General features: G+C 44.3%; 1 protein-coding gene across 1 annotated transcript; it reads left to right on the top strand.

The window, feature by feature from the left end:
- Positions 1 to 210: 210 nt before the first annotated feature.
- PRDX6 (peroxiredoxin 6) lies at positions 211 to 13081 on the top strand. The gene is made up of 5 exons (XM_021682621.2): positions 211 to 400; positions 4980 to 5136; positions 9514 to 9660; positions 10597 to 10743; positions 12089 to 13081. The coding sequence occupies exons 1-5, from the start codon at positions 306 to 308 to the stop codon at positions 12215 to 12217; spliced, it is 675 nt and encodes a 224-aa protein (XP_021538296.1). The 5' UTR covers positions 211 to 305; the 3' UTR covers positions 12218 to 13081.
- The last annotated feature ends 5037 nt before the right edge of the window (positions 13082 to 18118 follow it).

The following is an 18118-nucleotide window of genomic DNA, read 5'->3' as shown; positions in this document are numbered from 1 at the left end:
CCAGTTCAGAGGCAGCCGACCAGTGCCTAGAGCTCATCCACCTTTGCCCCGCCCCTCGCTCGGGAGGTCCGGACCCTCCCTCGCACCCGCGCGGACCTCGGCTCGGTCCACCCGGCCCGCGGCCAGGTCCAGTCCCGACCCTCCCCTGCCACGGTCCCGCCCACCTAGACTCCGCCTCTGACCCCGCCCACTCCGCCCGCGTCCCGCCCCTCGCGGCCGCGCTTACTCTGCTGCCGGTAGCTACACCGCCAGAGCCGGCAAGCTGGTGGCTGTCGCTGCTGCGCGTCCTTGTCACCGCTGCCGCCATGCCCGGAGGTCTCCTTCTCGGGGACGAGGCTCCCAACTTCGAGGCCAATACTACCGTCGGCCGCATCCGTTTCCACGACTATCTAGGAGACTCGTAAGTGGCCACCTCATAGCCCTGCCTTGGCCTCGGGTTACGCCCGGCCTCGGAGGTGCCTTCCCTATTTCTTCTCCCTTCCGTCCTCCTTCCCGCTCAGCCTCCTGCTCGCCGCCCGCCTCCTCCCCGCACCGGTTCCTGCACGTGCCTCTGGCCGAGTGGCCCCTGCCCCGCGTCGGCCGAGCGCTGCTGGGGGCCGGTCACTGGACCCCCCTCCCGCCTGCGGCCCCCGCGTGGCTGAGCTAGCTCCGCGGCGGGAAAGGGGGAGGGGAGCGAAATTGGGTTCCCGCAGGTCCGGGAACCGGAGGCGGATGCGGAGGGTTGGTTGCCTATCTCACTCGGTTTGGTGAGCGGTGCCAAGTAGCGCGGTCAAGCCGAGGCCCAGCGGGCAAGGGTCGGGCGGCATCAGCGGTCACGTCCCGGGATTCGTGCCCAGGGTCGCACCTCCCTCCCTGCGGTCTGGAATTTGCTCCCTGGGGAAGGTGGGGGTTTCAGGCCAGTCTGAAGACACTGCGGCTGGCTGAAGGCTCGGGACGGCCCAGCGCGTTATCTGAAGTCCTGCTTGCTGCACTGACGTTTCAGGCTTCTCGACACAAAAAGTAAAATTTAAAACCACCAGCTGCCAAATAACTGGCTGAAAGACTTGTTGTCCAGAGCCTCCTGCCGGGGCTGGGATATGATTTGATAACAGCTCTGGGAGGAACCAAGAACACTCTGTATGTAGGTGTGCCCTTCATTCCAGAACTTGCAGCACTGTGAGGGGAGGGCTTTCTGAGGTTGCTCCGCAGCGGTGGCCGGTTCTTGGCACCGCAATAGGCAGGCTCTTGCGGGCGCCAGGACGCTTGTCCCTCCCCGCTTTGGAGACCCTTTTGTTTCCCAGTGGTGTGCCCCTCACCGCTTCCTGCCCCTGCTGCCTTGCTTCCCGCACGTGGCCTTGCTGGTGATAGCCAAATCTGGCCTGGCAGTCAGACCGTCATGACTGGGAGTAGGTCGGCGTTGCCCTGGTTTTCCATTCTACAGCTCCTGAATCAGCAAGCTGTCAAGTTGCTTAGTTTTAATCTGAAACATCCCAAAGATGTGTCATTATATTCTGGAGTTCCAGCAGCCCCACCACACTGGTTTTCCTTTTTTTTTAATTATTGAAGGATAATTGGCGTACAGTGTTTATTAGCTTCAGGTGTACAACAGAGTAATTAGAGAATTCTGTACATTACTCTGCTCATCACAGTGAGTGTTGTCACCGTGTGTCACCATACATTACAGTATTATTGACTGTATTCCCCATGCTGTACTTTTCATATCCATGACTTACATATTCTATAACTGCAGGTTTGTACCTCTTAATCCCCTTCATCTATTTCACCCATCCTCCCACCGCCTCTAGCAACCGCTGGTTCTTTGTATGTATGACTCTGTTCCTGGCTTTTTGTTTGTGTGTTCGTTTTACACTGTGATGTTGTAAGGCTTAACAATTCGTCCATGATTTGTATCCTTTTTATATACAGCATCCAGGTATATGTGTCTGTAGGCAGAGAGAGGGAATTTTATGAGATTAATCAATAACTGGATGGGGCTATGCAGAGAACCTGCATTTTAGGCCTACGCATCCCCTTACAATCCCTTAAATCCATTGTCCAGCCACTGATTAAGGGAAGAGCTAAGCTTTGTGAAAGAGAGAACTAGGCTAGAAAAAAAGATGAGAACTGGAACATTCAGACATTAAAGGTAGGAAAAGACCTCAGACATACAGATTGTATCCAATCTCATAATCTAGGTATTAGTATTTCTCCAAAAGTCCATGGGATTTTCAGGGTATGTTCCTTCCCATTCCCATCTATAGCCCATACAACAAAATCTTACCAGAACTCCTAGATTGTATAGATTAAAGATAAATATTAACATACTATAGCAATAATTATAAATGCTGTCACCATTTAAGCTAACCCTAACCCTAATTTTTGGGTTTCCTCTTGTTGTTGCTTATTGGCCCCTGGATCTATCTTGATTTCATTAAAAGTAGTACCTTCTCAGGGAGCCACCAGTAGGAAGATGAGAAAAATACCTGCATTTATAAACAAGTAGTATAACAAGTCGGCCTCAGATAAGGCATGGGGTAGTATTCCCTCCCCTACCCCCAAAAGAAGTTTGAGCTCTTTATATAATTATAACATATTGATTTTGCCTAATACAATTTTTCCCAACTCCATTCTGTGTGTGATCTTAATTCAGATGCCACTTTTTGATCCAGGTGTTTTTTGGAGAAAAAAATAATAATAATTTCAAACAATACAGGTATCTGCCCTACCTCTGACAATTGGAAACAGCTAAGGGGTTTGGGTGCTGCATTTGGTGAGTTTAATGAGCTTTATCACTATTTTTGTATGTATGTGGTAGAAGCAGCTACTTTACAGTACATTTTCACCAAACAAAACGTGTTTTCCCGGGGTTTTCTGGGGGTGAGTAGGGACCCTTCCCTTAAAGGAGGAAACCTTTTGTCTTTTGAAAATAAGGAAGGAAATGGGATAATGTAATTGAACTACTCTTAAGAGCACAGTAGGGAGACTTAGAGGGGAAGGCAGGCCGAAGTAAGACATTCTGTTATCCTATTCCTAGCCACATGGCAAACTGGAGTTTGGCTTCTGAGGGGTGCAGGTTGTCAAGTGGCTTAAACTCAGTTCCTTAGCATGATTCAGCAAAACCTTCTCAACACACAATGGAAAGAGTATGTCTCACACTTGTAATTCATCAACCCTGTAACAACACAGGAAGAAATGTCCTGTTTATTTTTTTCTCAACTCCTGGAGACTCTCTTAAGTCTCATCTGACCCTTAAGCCGATCCTTTTCCATAGAATCTAAGGCCTAGATTTTACCCATGCCTAGATTATTTCTTTCAAAAGATGAATGTCCCTCTTACTGCCCTTCATAAAAAAGTAAATCTACCACAATCCTCCAGAATCTTAAAAATATTACCTCTCTCCCATCCAAGTACCAACCAGGCCCGACCCTGTTTAGCTTCCGAGATAAGACTAAAATATTACCTCTCTTCCCAGTCTTGCCATAGGGCCTTCTATCCTTTTTATGGGAAGGCTTTTCCTTTCCTGAAGCCCTGGGAGTCCAAGTGGCAGATGTAGGTGGAAAGGAGGTACCCTTGTGTCTGCTTTTGTTCTTTGTGCTTCAGGAAACTTGGCAAACTTTGAGAGGTCAGCTTGGCATCTAGGCTAGGTTTAGTAATCTACTAGTTTAGGATCCTGGTTTGTTTGTTTGTTTTTTTAAGATTTTATTTATTTATTTGACAGTGTAAGCACAAGCAGGGGGAGCAGCAGAGAGAGGGAGAAGCAGGCTTCCCACTGAGCAAGGAGCCCAATGCGGGACTCGATCCCAGGACCCCGGGATCATGACCTGAGTTTAACCCACTGAGCCCCCCAGGCGCACTTTTTTTTTTAAAGATAGTTTAGGATTCTGGTTTAACGTACATCAACAAGGGTCGTGGAAAACCGAGTGTTAAATTTTCCTTTCAGTCAGAAGAGTAGCTTCTGTTGCCGAAGAGAAGGAAGTGGTAGTCCAAAAGTTCTTGGTGACTTGAAATGTGCTTAAAATCTATACAAAGTTTTACCTTAGGCAATGATGATTTAGATACTAGGATTTACCTAAGAATCTGTAGTTTTAAAAATCTGTTGTAGGCCCTCAGTTTTCTGCCCACTTGGTCTAAAGCAGGAAGAAAAAGAAACTGCAAACGAAGAGACAGGTAAAACAGCTATTTTGTCAGGGTGCAAAGACTGGGTGTCCTGTTTGGCAGGCTAGGTCAGGAAAGCCTACTTACAAAAGTTTTTATATCCATTCACTACAAAGAAGCCAAATGTCAACTTTAATTTTACATATAAATAGGGGATAGAAGCCTATTTATTTCAGATTACATAACCTGCTTATTATTGCAATCAGGCATTTGTTTGGATTGGGGCACATTGGGACATCAATTGTTGAAGCTAAATGTCAGGGTCTCTGTGCCTAGAAAAAAAAAAAAGGAGTAAGCAAGGCGGGGGGGGGAAGTTATTTCAATAAGCTTGTTGGTTTAAATAGCACAGATTTTATGAGCTGAAAAGAGTCAGGGTGGCCCTATAGTTATTAAAGGAGGCAAGACCCTTAAATTAGAGTCTTTTAAGACATTTATCATGTGGAATTGGGCATTAAACATGGGCTTTTCTGGAAGTAAGAAGATCAGAAAGCATTCCTCGACAAAAATCTAAAAGTAATTGTCCTCATAAGCATTCATTTAAAAAAGAAAGTCGGGGCGCCTGGGTGGCTCAGTCGTTAAGCGTCTGCCTTCGGCTCAGGTCATGATCCCAGAGTCCTGGGATCGAGCCCCACATCGGTCTCCCTCCTCCGCGGGAAGCCTGCTTCTCCCTCTGCAGCTCCCCCTGCTTGTGTGCTTTCTCTCTCTGACAAATAAATAAATAAAAATCTTTTTAAAAAATAAATAAAAAAGAAAGTCATTTTTGACCTAGGATTTGTGATTTCTCATTCTACATTGATGGTGATAACCTCTCCAGTAAGTTGTGACTTCCTCTTCCTTTCTTTCAGATGGGGCATTCTCTTCTCCCACCCTCGGGATTTTACCCCCGTGTGCACCACAGAGCTTGGCAGAGCTGCGAAGCTGGCACCAGAATTTGCCAAAAAGAACGTTAAGATGATTGCCCTTTCGGTGGACAGTGTCGAAGACCATCTTGCCTGGAGCAAGGTATAGTACCCGTTGGCATGTGCTTTGAAATTATAGATCAATTTCTAAATTATATAGAGTAACTTGGTTTTGGTTTTGTTTTTTTATTTTTTATTTAAATTCAATTTAGTTAACATACAGTGTATTATTAGTTTCAGGGGTAGAATTTAGTGATTCGTCAGTTGCATGTAACACCCAGTGCTCATTACATCACGTGCCCTCCTTAATGTCCATCACCCAGTTACCCCAGCCCCCCACCCACCTCCACCTCCAGCAACCCTCAATTTGCTTCCTATAGTTAAGAGTCTCTTATGGTTTGCCTCCCATTCTGTTTTTATCTTTATTTTTCCTTCCCTTCCCCTATGTTCATCTGTTTTGTTTCTTAAATTCCACATATGAGTGAAATTATATGGTACTTGTCTTTCTCTGACTGACTTACTTTGCTTAGCATAATACCCTCTAGTTCCATCCATGTCATTGCAAATGGCAAGATTTCATTCTTTCTGATGGCTGCATAATATTCCAGTGTGAGTGTGTGTGTGTGTGTATACCACATCTTCTTTATCCATTCATAGGTTGATGGACATCTGGGCTCTTTCCATGTTTTGGCTATTGTGGACATTGCTGCTATAAACACTGGGGTGCATGTGCCCCTTCAAATCACTGTTTGCATTCTTTGGGTAGATACCCAGTAGTGCAATTGCTGGGTCATAGGGTGGCTCTATTTTTAACTTTTGGAGGAACCTCCATACTATTCTCCAGAGTAGCTGCACCAGTTTGAATTCCCACCAGCAGTGTAAGAGGGTTCCCCTTTCTCCACATCCTCGCCAACATCTGTTGTTTCCTGAGTTATTAATTTTTAGAGTAGCTTGGTTTTTTGAGGTAAAGGTACAAGTAACCTCAGATTCAAACTTCACTGATTATGTGAAAATCTGACTTAGACCGCACTGTGACCTCCATCTTGCTAAATGCTAGGTTCTCAGCCCTAATCTTTCTTGGCCTACAAGCAGTCTTCAACCCACTGATCACTGTAGATTCTGAAACATTTTTCTCTCTTGGCTTCCAGATACCACATCTCTAGCTATTCCTGTTTATGCTCAGACTGAGTTCCATCATCTCCTAATTTCTGCTGAAGTTGCCCTGGATGCATTTCTTGGATGCCTTCTCTTTTTACCTACACCCTTCCCCTTGGTGAACTCATCCACTCACATCTGAATGCTGTGATTCCCAAATTTCCATCTCTAGGCCAGACTCTGCTGGCTTCCAGACCAGTACAACCAGTGCCAACTCAGCCTCTCCCCTGGGATGTCCCATCATCTCACACCTAGTATATCAAACACGGGGTTCCTTTTCCTAATCCAAGGTCTTACTCATCTTAGCTAATGGACATTGCATTTTCATAGTTGCTCAGGCCAAAGAGCCAGGCGTCATCCTTAATGCCTCTGGTTTTTCTTTTTTTTTTTTAAAGATTTTATTTATTTATTCATGAGAGACAGAGAGAGAGACAGAGGCAGAGGGAGAAGCAGGCTCCCCGCAGAGCAGGGAGCCCGATGCGGGACTCGATCCCAGGAACCTGGGATCATGACCTGAGCCGAAGGCAGACGCTTAACCGACTGAGCCACCCAGGCGTCCCGCCTCTGGTTTTTCTGTATCCATGTCTGATTCATCAGTAAACTCGTCTACTCCACCTTAAAATTATCCAGAATCCTATTTGGAAGACTCTTTACCCAGTTATCTTTGTGGCTTGCCCTCCCCTCTTTCTGGTCTTGACTCAATTGACACCTCATTAAAGCCTTCCCATGGCCTCCTTATCTAAGATTATAACGCCCCTCCAGCCCCCTCTGGTTAATTTTCTCCTTAGCACTTGTCACCATCTAAAAGAAAATGCTCTGCAAATCGCTAGTTTCGTTTGTTCATTTGTCCGCACCCAGCAGAGTGGAGGCTCGGCGGGGCCGACTCCCATTCTGTGCACTGCTGAGCAATGCTTGGCACCCAGTACGTCAATGCGTGGCACCCAGTATGTCCTAGGCAGTCGGTCTGTACGTGTGGAATGCATGAACTGAAGGAATTGCCTACTTGCAACAAAAGGATTTACTTGGACAATGAATGTGGTAGTCTAGGCTTAACTCAAGAACATTTTGATGACTTTGCTACGATGTGTGCCACTAAATAATGCTGATAGGTAAGCTTGGAGGGCCACTTACCGTGTGCCACGCGGTATGTCAGGCACTTCGCGTACAACTGAATAAAAGGTATGGTCCTGATTTGTGAGTTGGCCACCTAGGGCTGCATCCCCTGGCCATCTCACGCTCGTTGATTCTCAGTGTCAGATTAGAAGAACTGTATCAGGAGAAAAGACAAGGGCATTGCTCTTTCTTGGGGTGGAATTTTTTCTCATTCCTTACTTCTGGCTGTGAATAGCGGCTACATTCCTACAGCAGTCTCACAGGCCATTTCTCATTTGTGTCCAGGAACAGCCCTTTGAGGGAGGTGTGTAGTTCGTGCCCTCGTATTTGCCCATGGAAATACCTTTTCCTTCTTCGACAAAGTTGGAGGCACTTGCTCAGGATGGTCCTGCTGGAAAATGATGGCAGTGCAGTTGAAACCTCACACCGATGCTGTTTGTGATATCAGATGCTAGAGGGCAGGCATTAGCCTGATTTAGGATAGAATAAAGCCAAAGCATGTGGTTCTTTGGTGTTCCTGGATGTCACGGAATACCCATTGGGCAAGTGGCAGTGTTGACAATTATTACGGTATAGCAATGGTTAAAACTAGGAATCACTGAAGGAAGAGCTTATCATCTATTGTATAACACCTCTTAAAGTATAGCAGTGTGAGTGTGCCCAGGTTCATTTCAGCTGGTGAGCTTCTGCCTCAGAATTTTCACGGTGGGGATTGCATTCAATAGAAGACACTTCCCAATTATCCGAAGCAGCGGCCAGAATTTGACGTTCAGCTGGTTAAATAGGAAAATTCGGGGTGCCTCTCGCATGAAGCCATATGGATCATTTTTTAGGTTTGGTGACTTGAAGGGAGCCAGTGACTAGAGAAGAGAAGTTAAGATAATAAAATTAAGGAACATGTTCAAAATGTGCTGTTATCCATTTCAGAATTCATCGATGCCACTCTTACCCTGTCACGTCTCTGTGGAGAAATTAAAGATTCTAGAACTGCCATGACATCCACCCGATTTACTTTCAAGTCTCCACATAATAAATAAACCTCATTCCAACTTTAAATCCTCTTTTCCGCTACTTCCTAAAACTCTGCCCAGCTAAGTGACTCACTCTCTTCCCAATTCTTTATGCTCATACTTGCCTTCCTATTTCATTAATAGTGCTCCCCTTACCTGTGAAAATCTGATCCAGCCTCCAAGGCCCCAGGCGGAAGTCTTTCCTGAAGTCTCAACTAACTCAGCAGACCTATAAATGGGGACCAGTATACCTCAGCGTTCACAATCTGCCATTTACATGTTAAAATCTTGCATTTGCTGCTACTTCATAGGGGAATCATCTGAACCAAAGGAGACATTTCTCTGAAGGCAGGAACTTTGCTCATCCACCCTGCTGACCCCACTTTAAGTGCTATATCGGTGCTTCATCAAATAATGAAGCTAGATTTTTTTTTTTTCCCCAAAGACTTCTAGGGATAGGAAAAATAGAAGTGAATGAGTGCAGTTAACTAAGGGAAGAAAATAGAGTAGGGGGGAGAGTACATTATTGTCTTTCAGTTCAGACCTGAAATGCTTTGTTTTCTATGTGGATTTCACCCTAGTGTAAATTTACCTCTGCCTTTCCACCCGTAAAATTTACGTTTTACTTATCCTTAAAGTACATAATCAACTCTCTATTCTTGGGTTTGCTTTAAGTTTTGTGATTTTTTTTTTTTTTTCCATTTCTTGATAATCTGCCTTCCAGTAGCATCGTGTCTGGGTCAGGGTACTTAGCGGGCAGGGACCAGATCTATAGAATTATCTCTGCATGTGGCATTATTTCTAGATGTGATGGACTTAATGAACCCATTATTTCTAATGGTGTTTACTTGTTGCATATCCTGAGGTACATTGGATTGGGATCTACCTCTGTAGTATTCAACTTTGCTGCTTTCTTGCTGCTTCAAGCAGTAAAAGCATGCCAATTTTTAAGAGAACTGGGCATGAAAAGGGTCTATGGTTATAACCTAAGTAACCTAAGTACTGTACCACACTGTTCTTTCTGTCAGTGACTGATTGGGATGAGGAGCGTTCATTCATTCATTTTCATACTCAAATTGCTTAGAGAAAATGATGATTGTGGTCCTCTTCCCTATCTTGCAAGATAATAGCCATTAACTGTGATTGAATTCCGAAGATGTGCTTGGTTTAGATTTCTTTTTCCTCTCTCACCTGCATTTCAGGATATCAATGCTTACAACGGTCAGGAGCCCACAGAAACATTACCTTTCCCTATCATTGATGATAAGAATCGGGACCTTGCCATCCTGTTAGGCATGCTGGACCCGGTGGAGAAGGACGAAAAGGGCATGCCTGTGACAGCGCGTGTGGTGAGTCCTAGAAATCCATTATCGAGTCCTCATGACCAGCCAGGGTCTATGTCTAATTGAGTGCTTGCACCAACTCCTGGAAATAGGGGAATATCTCCAATTACAAAATAACTGTATTAATGGCAGTCTCACTGACCGTCTGTACTGCTAATGCAAATAAAGTTTTCAGCTAAATTTTTAAGTTGCTGAATTTGACAGCTTTTGGAAATCTACATAAAATAAGTAGTTGTCCTTTGTCCTAAGATGTAATCTAGAAATGAGGAATCTTTTCTTCAGCTCTCCTGACAGCCCTCTCTTCAAAGTGGTGGGCCATACCCTTTTCCATAAGGCAGCTCTGGTTTGGAATTCCTATTTGTTCGGAATTCCTATTTGTTCTGTCCTTACCCACTCCAGAACAAACTTAGTCCCTCATCTGCAAAACTGTACAACTATTTGAGGACCAGTATCAACTCCCATTAGTATATTTTTTAAGATAACCATACCGAGTTAACATAGTACCCTCCCGAGGCCTTTCCGGATTCAATTTGCATATCAGTTTTTGTACTGAGCCAGCCAGAGCCAAGAGAATTCCCTTCTAAGTTTAGAAAAATAACATGGAGGGGCGCCTGGCTGGCTCAGTCGGTAGAGCATGTGACTCTTGATCTTGGGGTTGTGAGTTCAAGCCCCATGTTGGGTGTAGAGATCACTTAAAAATAAAAAATAAATCTTAAAAAAAAGAAAAATAACATGGAGAAGAAAATTACCTAAACTCCAGCCACCCAGGTTAACAGTTTGATGTATCCTTCTAGGTATTGGAGGGTGGGGGGTGTTTTGTGTGTCTTTATTTTTATTTTTAACAGCCTTGAACATTTCTGATGACTTAAGAGCTTTCAAAGAGGCTTTAACATCAAAAACACTTCAAGAATTCTTCTATTTATGCATTTGTGTGCTTTGCAGGTGTTTATTTTTGGTCCTGATAAGAAACTGAAGCTGTCTATCCTCTATCCAGCGACCACTGGCAGGAACTTTGATGAGATTCTGAGAGTAATTACCTCTCTCCAGCTAACGGCAGAAAAGAGGGTTGCCACCCCAGTTGATTGGAAGGTAAAGATACTCACCTTGCCTGCAACGCCTAAGGGGCTGGTCTCTCAATGGCTATCTTCAGGGTCTTTGTTACATGGGGCTCTTTTTCTGGTATGCAGACACACTGGCTGGACTTCTCATGGCTGAGTTTCAGACTTGCTGTGAGGCCATTGTCAAGGTCTTTAACACCTTTTATTATAAAATACAAACTCCCTATATTGCTTCCTAAATTTTAGATCATGTGACCAAATTAATTGGTCAGAATGATGCCTTTCAATAAAAGAATTTTTTTAAAAAACCTTTAACCCTTCCCAAAACTAGCAAAATGATGGCAGAATATTTATAGCTAGACTTAGATTGGCCACTTAAGTCATGGCTATAAAACTCTGTGGTGTATTAATGTCATGGAGCATTTCATTTCTCTTAAGCTTCATTCAGTCTTTTAAACTCATGTAGAATTCTTGGAATCCTGTTCATAAACTTTTAATCTCTACGATTTCTGCAAAAGGTAGGACAGGGCTATCAGAAGGGTATCTTCACATAGCTACATTTTTAAAATATGCTAACCTGAATACCAGGTTGTGTTGTTTTGTTCTTCCTGGCAGGCGAATCACTTAAATTCTGTATATCATCCACAGAACATGCGTCTACTGAGCCTGGGCAGTGGGCACTGGGATACAGCAGCAAACAATATAAATATAAACGTAAATAGAAGTCCCTGCCCTCCTAGAGCTTACACCCCAGTGGGTGGAGACAAACAGTAAGCAAGTTTACTGTGTTAGGTGACAGTGAGTGTGACAGAATAATCAAGCAGAGGTGGAGAGAATAGGAACGCAGGGGTGGGAGGGTTGGTTTTATAATTGGCTGTCAAGGAAGGCCTTTCTCTGAAGGGACCTTTGGGAAGGACACAAAGAAAGCAAGGGACCAAGCCATGGGTATTTATGAGAGAAGAACACTGCAGGCAGAAGGAAGAGCTAATGAAAGCGAGCATGGTAGGTTCAAGAAACAGAAGACAAGCCAGCGTGCCTGGAAGGGAAGGAGCAAGAAATGGGGTGAGGAGCCAGGGATGAGAGAGGAGGCAGGAATCATTCACACAGGGCAGCAATAAGGACTTACAATTAACATTTTAAAGTGTGGTGCCAAGCCATCACAGGGTTTAAAATAAGACTACCTGTTAAGATAGGGAAATAGTTCCCTCACGAAAGTGTCAAAGATCAACCTGTGAAAACAAAATTCGTCAGAGGAGAGAGAGTAACCAATACTGAGTTCTTCTCATGAGCACCTATAGCTACTTGTCTAAAGTCAACTCTTGCCTTTAGGCTTCTCTGTAAGATTGGATTTCACCATTCTCAATGTCTTCCAATAGGTTGGAGATAGCGTGATGGTTCTTCCAACCATCCCTGAAGATGAAGCCAAAAAACTCTTCCCTAAAGGAGTCTTCACCAAAGAGCTCCCATCGGGCAAGAAGTACCTCCGCTACACGCCCCAGCCCTAGTCTCTCCAAGGAGCTGGTGCAGGGGCTGTTGGCCGAGCTCAGTGAGCCGGACGATGCCGGCTGCCAGTCCTGTTCTGCAGCTGTTCCATAGAAACATCCTGGTGTGATCGCAGCGAGGGTCTTTAGGTTGCTCTGCTACTGGCTTATTAAATGAAAATGGCACTAAAAATCTCTTGGGATCCTTTACTCTGTGCCTACACCAGCATTCAACTCTGTTCATATACCTTAGCACTCTCCTCCGCTGACTCTCTCTGAAATACAGTCCATGTGAGAGGCTCAAATCTTGGATCTGTACGAGCTTTGGGATCAGTGAGGTAGCGCGGTTGAAAAAGCCTGCTTTGCTCCATCATAGAATGACTATCTGTTTTTCAGCTGTTCTAATCAAATCCAGAACTTGAGGTTCAGATTCCTCTGTGATATGTGAGTATATAACCCCAAAACTAAGAGTATCCAGGTGTTCTTCACTGTTCGGTGTTTGGATCATAGCAGGGGCAAAAAACCTTTCAATTCTATACTTTTTCGGTAGATAACTGAAGTGGAATGAGCAGGGGGAAGGATCTTTAAATATTTTGCTCTAAAGAAAATGTTTCAATAAATTTCTGTCAAAAGAGGGAGGCTGTGGAGAAGGCTCCACTTGCCTGCGGGGAGGCGTACCAGGTGCCATGTGCCTTTCATACAAAGTATTTCCATCTGTCGGTCTGCTCTGCGCTTGATGGACGCAAGCAAGGGCACACCTCGGGAAGAGAGGAGAAGAGGATGGAAGATGTTTTATCATAGAACTTTTCTTGCAGTGAGGGCAGTGGGGCTGTTTCTGATTCTTGGTTTTTTTGGGGATCAGCAAATAAATCCTTTGCTAGAACTGGATCAGAGAATTCTGTCGTCGCGTTCTGAAGCACTCGGGTAGACACCGTCCTGCAGGGCAGAGGCTTGCTAGCATTGGTACTGCTGCTTTTCTCCAAAGGCAGATCCGTAAGATTTCATATAATGAAAAGCCAGGAACAGCTGACGAACCAGTGATTTCACCACAACTCTTGGCCCACTTTGCTCCTTCCTGTTACTTCCCTGGGTCCTTCAGTTTGTGGATCCTGCTAGAAAGAGCTCTCCTGACATATTACTTTAATTGGATGACTAGGCTTAAGAATATAAATCTCGAGGAGAATAGTACATCTGTGCTTTTCGCAAAAGAATACCAACTACTCTGAGCTCATGGTCTCTCGGACTTTTATTAGACTGTGCTAATACGTCCGGGGTTTAGAAAATGTCCCATACCTGGTGGAGTCTCTTGCATGGAGCCCTTTATATTTTTATTGAGTGTAATAATATAAAACATGATGCCTGGTGCCAGGTGTTGGACAAGTCATTAAGTCTAGTTTCCTTGAACTCTCCACATGTAAAATTTGAGTGACACCAGGAAGGTTGAGAATGGAGTGAAAATTCCAAGTTACCCAGTATCCTGAAGAATGCTGGTCTGAAAGACAAGAGGACTGGTGTCCTGCTCTCACCTCTTAAGTCACAGTATATTTTGCCCTTAAAGAACTAATACCTGGTCCTAACTAATCCCGGGATCCTTGGTCCCCTGTCACCTCCCCAGCTATTAGATTCCTCGCTGTTCTCGTCCGTTGGCTGTTTGACACCTCTAGTCTTTGTCTCTTGGACAGTATGGCTTCAACTTTCTTTCATGGGGACAGTTCAAAGTCTAAATCTCCAACAGTAATTATCCGGACCTGAGTGTTGGTCTTTACTAACCAATGGAACATGTCCCATTGAATTTGCAAATTCAAAATCAGATTCATCAACTTTTCCCCTAGTAAATCTACCGCCCCCCCCTCCTCACTCCCTCAGGCACCCAAACCTTGGTGTTTTCGTTTGGCCATCTCTACTCTCTCCGTATATATGATACCAATATAAAGATGGTGAAAAAGCTCAAAGAAAAGGGGGCCATGTACCCCCCCAAATCGAGTTCTGGCTCTGTCACCAAGCAGCCATGAGACTTTGTGAAAGTATTCTTTTCCAAATATAAAAAATCACGTAATAAATATGCGTTTCCAGGGTAGAAGTGATCCTAAGTACATCTTTAATACACTAGTGGGCATGGAGAGTAGAGCTCCCCTACCGAGAGCTGCTGCTCTCGATTTTCATGGGAGAACAGAATAAATTGCATCATTCATTCCAAGATTTATTAATTGGAAGTGAATTAATATATGACCATCGTGACTATGAGAGAAGCATAAGGAATCTGAGAGGCAGTCCATGGGACTTCGGCGGGAATACACAGGCTTCCAAGATTCTCAAAGTGAGGAGCCTGTGTGGTCTTGCTGCAAGTCTGATCTCACCTCTAACCTGCACCCTAAGTGTAGGAATCTTCATCGTGGAGATGCTTAGCAAAGGGGGGGGAGGAGCCAGAATGGCTGTGTCTAAATGGCCAAGTCAAAATGCCGATTGGGTGCAACGAACTGGCCAGTGTAGTGGTTTACTCCCTCCAACTCCACCCCTTGGGGCAATGCGAATTGAAATACTGACAATTTTAATTTTAGCTCAAAGGGTGTGTTAACTGGGTATAAGGTCATTACCACTTTCTTTGCAGTAACTGGCTCAGAAATGGGCAAGTGATTCAGTTCTTGCGAATGAGACACAAAGGATCATTGGAGTTTCTAGAAGAATTCTATGTCCTGACAGCAATCGGGAGGCAGCATCTGACAACCTGGGAGTGGGGAACCACAGAGCAAGGCTGTAAAGGTCAACAGCAAAGTGGAGAGGAAAATGATCCTGCATCATCTCCACAGAGTCCACCAACCATGAACCCATCCTGCCTCTGGACTTACATAGTACATAAAATAATAAATTTCCTTAAGATTTAAGCCTTTTTGAGTTGGGTTTAGGCCAAAAGCATCCTAACATATACATGGAATGTATTGTCCTCTAGTTCTTTCAAATACGTGGTAACATGCCTCCTAAGCAAGACTGAGGGCAGCCTATCTCAAGTTTCAAAATGTAATCACATGAGGAGTATTGAAATGCAGACCTCAGGGGCCCACTCCCAGAGACTGAGCTCTAGGTGGCCAGATGCTCTTCACTGGTAACAACCCAGGTGGTGATGATGCGGAGTCCAGCAGATAAACTGCAGTGGTTAGCCCAATATTCACTTACCCCTTGTTTTTCACCAAAAACACCCAGATTGTAGTAAGGGTGGCAAAGTGAGGTGCCAGTTAAAATTCACCTTAAGGTGATAGGTTTGGGCACCTGACAGTGCTGGCCTGGGATGAGGTCCATTCCTGAAGAAAAGGCAAAACCTCCTTGCCCTACTGAAAAGCCAGTAGGCTGCCTGGGCGTACAAATGCCATTTTGCCAGCCTGAGGCTCAAAGTCCCAGGACAAGGACAAGGGCAGGGGCTGCAGCCTAGCTCCACGATGACTTCCTCAAGCCGCTGTACCCACCCCCCTCTGCCTATTTCCAGACATGCTGTTACCATAAGAAAAATGAAGCCCTTAATAGAATAAGTCACGGGGATGAAAGGTACAGCGTAGGGGATATTGTCAATGCTACTCTAATAGCATTGTGTGGTGAGCACAGCATAAGGTTTAGAGAAACTGAATTGCTATGTTGTACACCTGAAACCAACGTAGCATTGTGTGTCAACATTTTTATATAATGAGAAAAAAGAAAATGAAGCCTGTGTGGTTCAGTCCCAGTGGCCAGGTTCCTGTATCTGCAGCCACATCCAGAATTTGCTGACACGCTGGTAATCCACAGTCCACGCTGAAATACTGCCCTATTATGCTAGGTGCCCAGAAGGTTCTGATAGTTAGGACTGACTTTTTCTCTCACCTTTTCTTCTATTCTTACCTCTATTCTGGTTTTCCATAAAGCAGAGAACCGAATATCCTTTCAAAATCTTGTTGAAATGAAAAGAGATGATGGATTCCAAATAATAAACAATCAGGCCATAAAACTAAACTTTATTTGACTTTTAAAAAGAAATTGAAAAGTGATACCAAACAGTATTATGCAATGTAAGATTGTTAATTTCTCCTAAACTTTGCTTTCAGTAACTAAGATGGAGAACATAGTTCCATTTTTCAACATTTACTAAATTGGGGAGGGAGGGAATAACTTTTCTCTGGAAAATGTTAGGGAGGCACTAACAACATATCAAACTATGGGTCATATGCTTCAGTCAGTAATATGTTAATTGTACAATGCCCTTGATGACTTTTACTCTCATTGGTAGGCCATGAACTGTATTATTAGCCTGACGAATTTCTAAACATCTCAAGTAATAATGCGACTGCTTAAAATTAGAATTTTTACAGCAGTCCATCACTTCTGAAATAAACACAGCAGTTCACTGTTCCAGCAACTTTTAAGTAACCTCCTTGCCAGGTAATCGTTCGGCACTTGGGCCAGGAGGTTAGCTCAGTCTTTAACCTGACCCTGCATATCACATTAGCACTGTTAGTATTCTTTTCTAAAATGGGATCTACTTTCCAACTATACAAGAAACTCAAAAACAAAATATTAGACGATGAGTGTTTCAGGAGAAACATTAACTATTAAATGCAATCAGAAAACTTACTGAGAAGTTTCTCTTTTATCATCCAGAACATTCCCTCTAAAAGATCTTCTATATTAAGGGCTCTGAGAGATACATGTGCATTTCTATGCCATCAAACATCCTCTTGTGAAGACATACTGCGTTAATTCAGTAAGAGCAGTCCGACAAATGGGCGCCTCAGGAAAAGAGACGCAGGTGAGTTGAATTCCGGTTAACTTTGTGACCGATTCCAGGATAACTGGAAACCTCTTTCCTAAAAAACGAGAATTTTTTTTTTTTTTTTAAATAATGGGGCCTGGAAAAGATGGTGACAATGAGGAGTCAGTTAAGTCAGTTACTTGACTCCCAATTAGGTTTCCCATTTGTGAAACAGGGTCCTTTTAAGAAAGAGGAGAGGATGACCCTAGGAAGGCTGCCTAAAAAGAACTAAGCTGCTTTCTTTAAAGGAACCATAAATCATAAGCTTGGTCCATGTGACTTTTCCTTCCCCCAACAAACACTCTGTACACCACCCTGACTATCACAGATGACCGGGCAGGCCCAGAATTTCTGCTAAAATGATCTTAGGGTGACTCTCTGGTTGGGGCTGTGGTAGGCCACGGGACTTCTGAAACTGCCTTAGACGGCACGTCATTTTCCCTTGGGAAGCATGTTTATTTGGGGTGACTTCGCAACTGGGAGAGAGAGAGTGCTGAAGGGCCCTGAAGCCCATCCTGGCACCATGTACTGTTCCCTCGTCCACCTGTGCGTTCACCTAGCTCACTATTGCCCTGTCAGAGTGGTCTTCTCCTCCACTCAGCTGTGGACTCGGGCCCAAATGAGCTCTGTTAGGGACCCCTTGAGTAACTACTAGCCTTGCAGGTCCCCCACTCCCCAGACTTACCTCCACTCTGTCCTGGCCCCATGGGACCAGCCCTCCCCTCTCCCACTCTACACATGCTGCCCAACACTTCTCAACCTTTTCCAAATTGGCCCTGATTGCTGACAAAAGCAGGAAAAGGTGTCAGGGCAAAATTTCTGTGACTCTCCATAATAAAATGGTTTGACGTCTCCTGGTTTATCTTAAAAATTCATGCAAATTTGTCACCCTACTCCATAATATGCTTGTTTTAATATAGAACATTTAAAATAATCTAATGGTTAAATGAGTTTCCTCCTTTTAAAAGAACATCAAGTAAAAGTGGCTGGGTGATGGACATTGGGGAGGGTATGTGCCATGGTGAGCGCTGTGAATTGTGTAAGTCTGATGAATCACAGACCTGTACCCCTGAAACAAATAATACATTATATGTTAATTTTTAAAAAAAGTGTGATACTCTAGGAATATTCCCTGGATCCACCTATGGCTC

The sequence above is a fragment of the Neomonachus schauinslandi genome, chromosome 6, assembly GCF_002201575.2.
Source record: "Neomonachus schauinslandi chromosome 6, ASM220157v2, whole genome shotgun sequence".
NCBI lineage: Eukaryota > Metazoa > Chordata > Mammalia > Carnivora > Phocidae > Neomonachus > Neomonachus schauinslandi.
The sequence above is the reverse complement of the archived record's forward strand: the minus strand, read 5'-3'. Positions and strand labels throughout refer to the sequence as shown.

Bases quoted from the DNA above. Each gene is read 5' to 3' on its own strand.
- PRDX6 (XM_021682621.2), top strand. From the start codon at position 306: ATGCCCGGAGGTCTCCTTCTCGGGGACGAGGCTCCCAACTTCGAGGCC. The intron at 5,137-9,513 runs GTATAGTACCCG...CCTGCATTTCAG, and splicing joins ACCATCTTGCCTGGAGCAAG to GATATCAATGCTTACAACGG. The intron at 10,744-12,088 runs GTAAAGATACTC...GTCTTCCAATAG, and splicing joins CCACCCCAGTTGATTGGAAG to GTTGGAGATAGCGTGATGGT.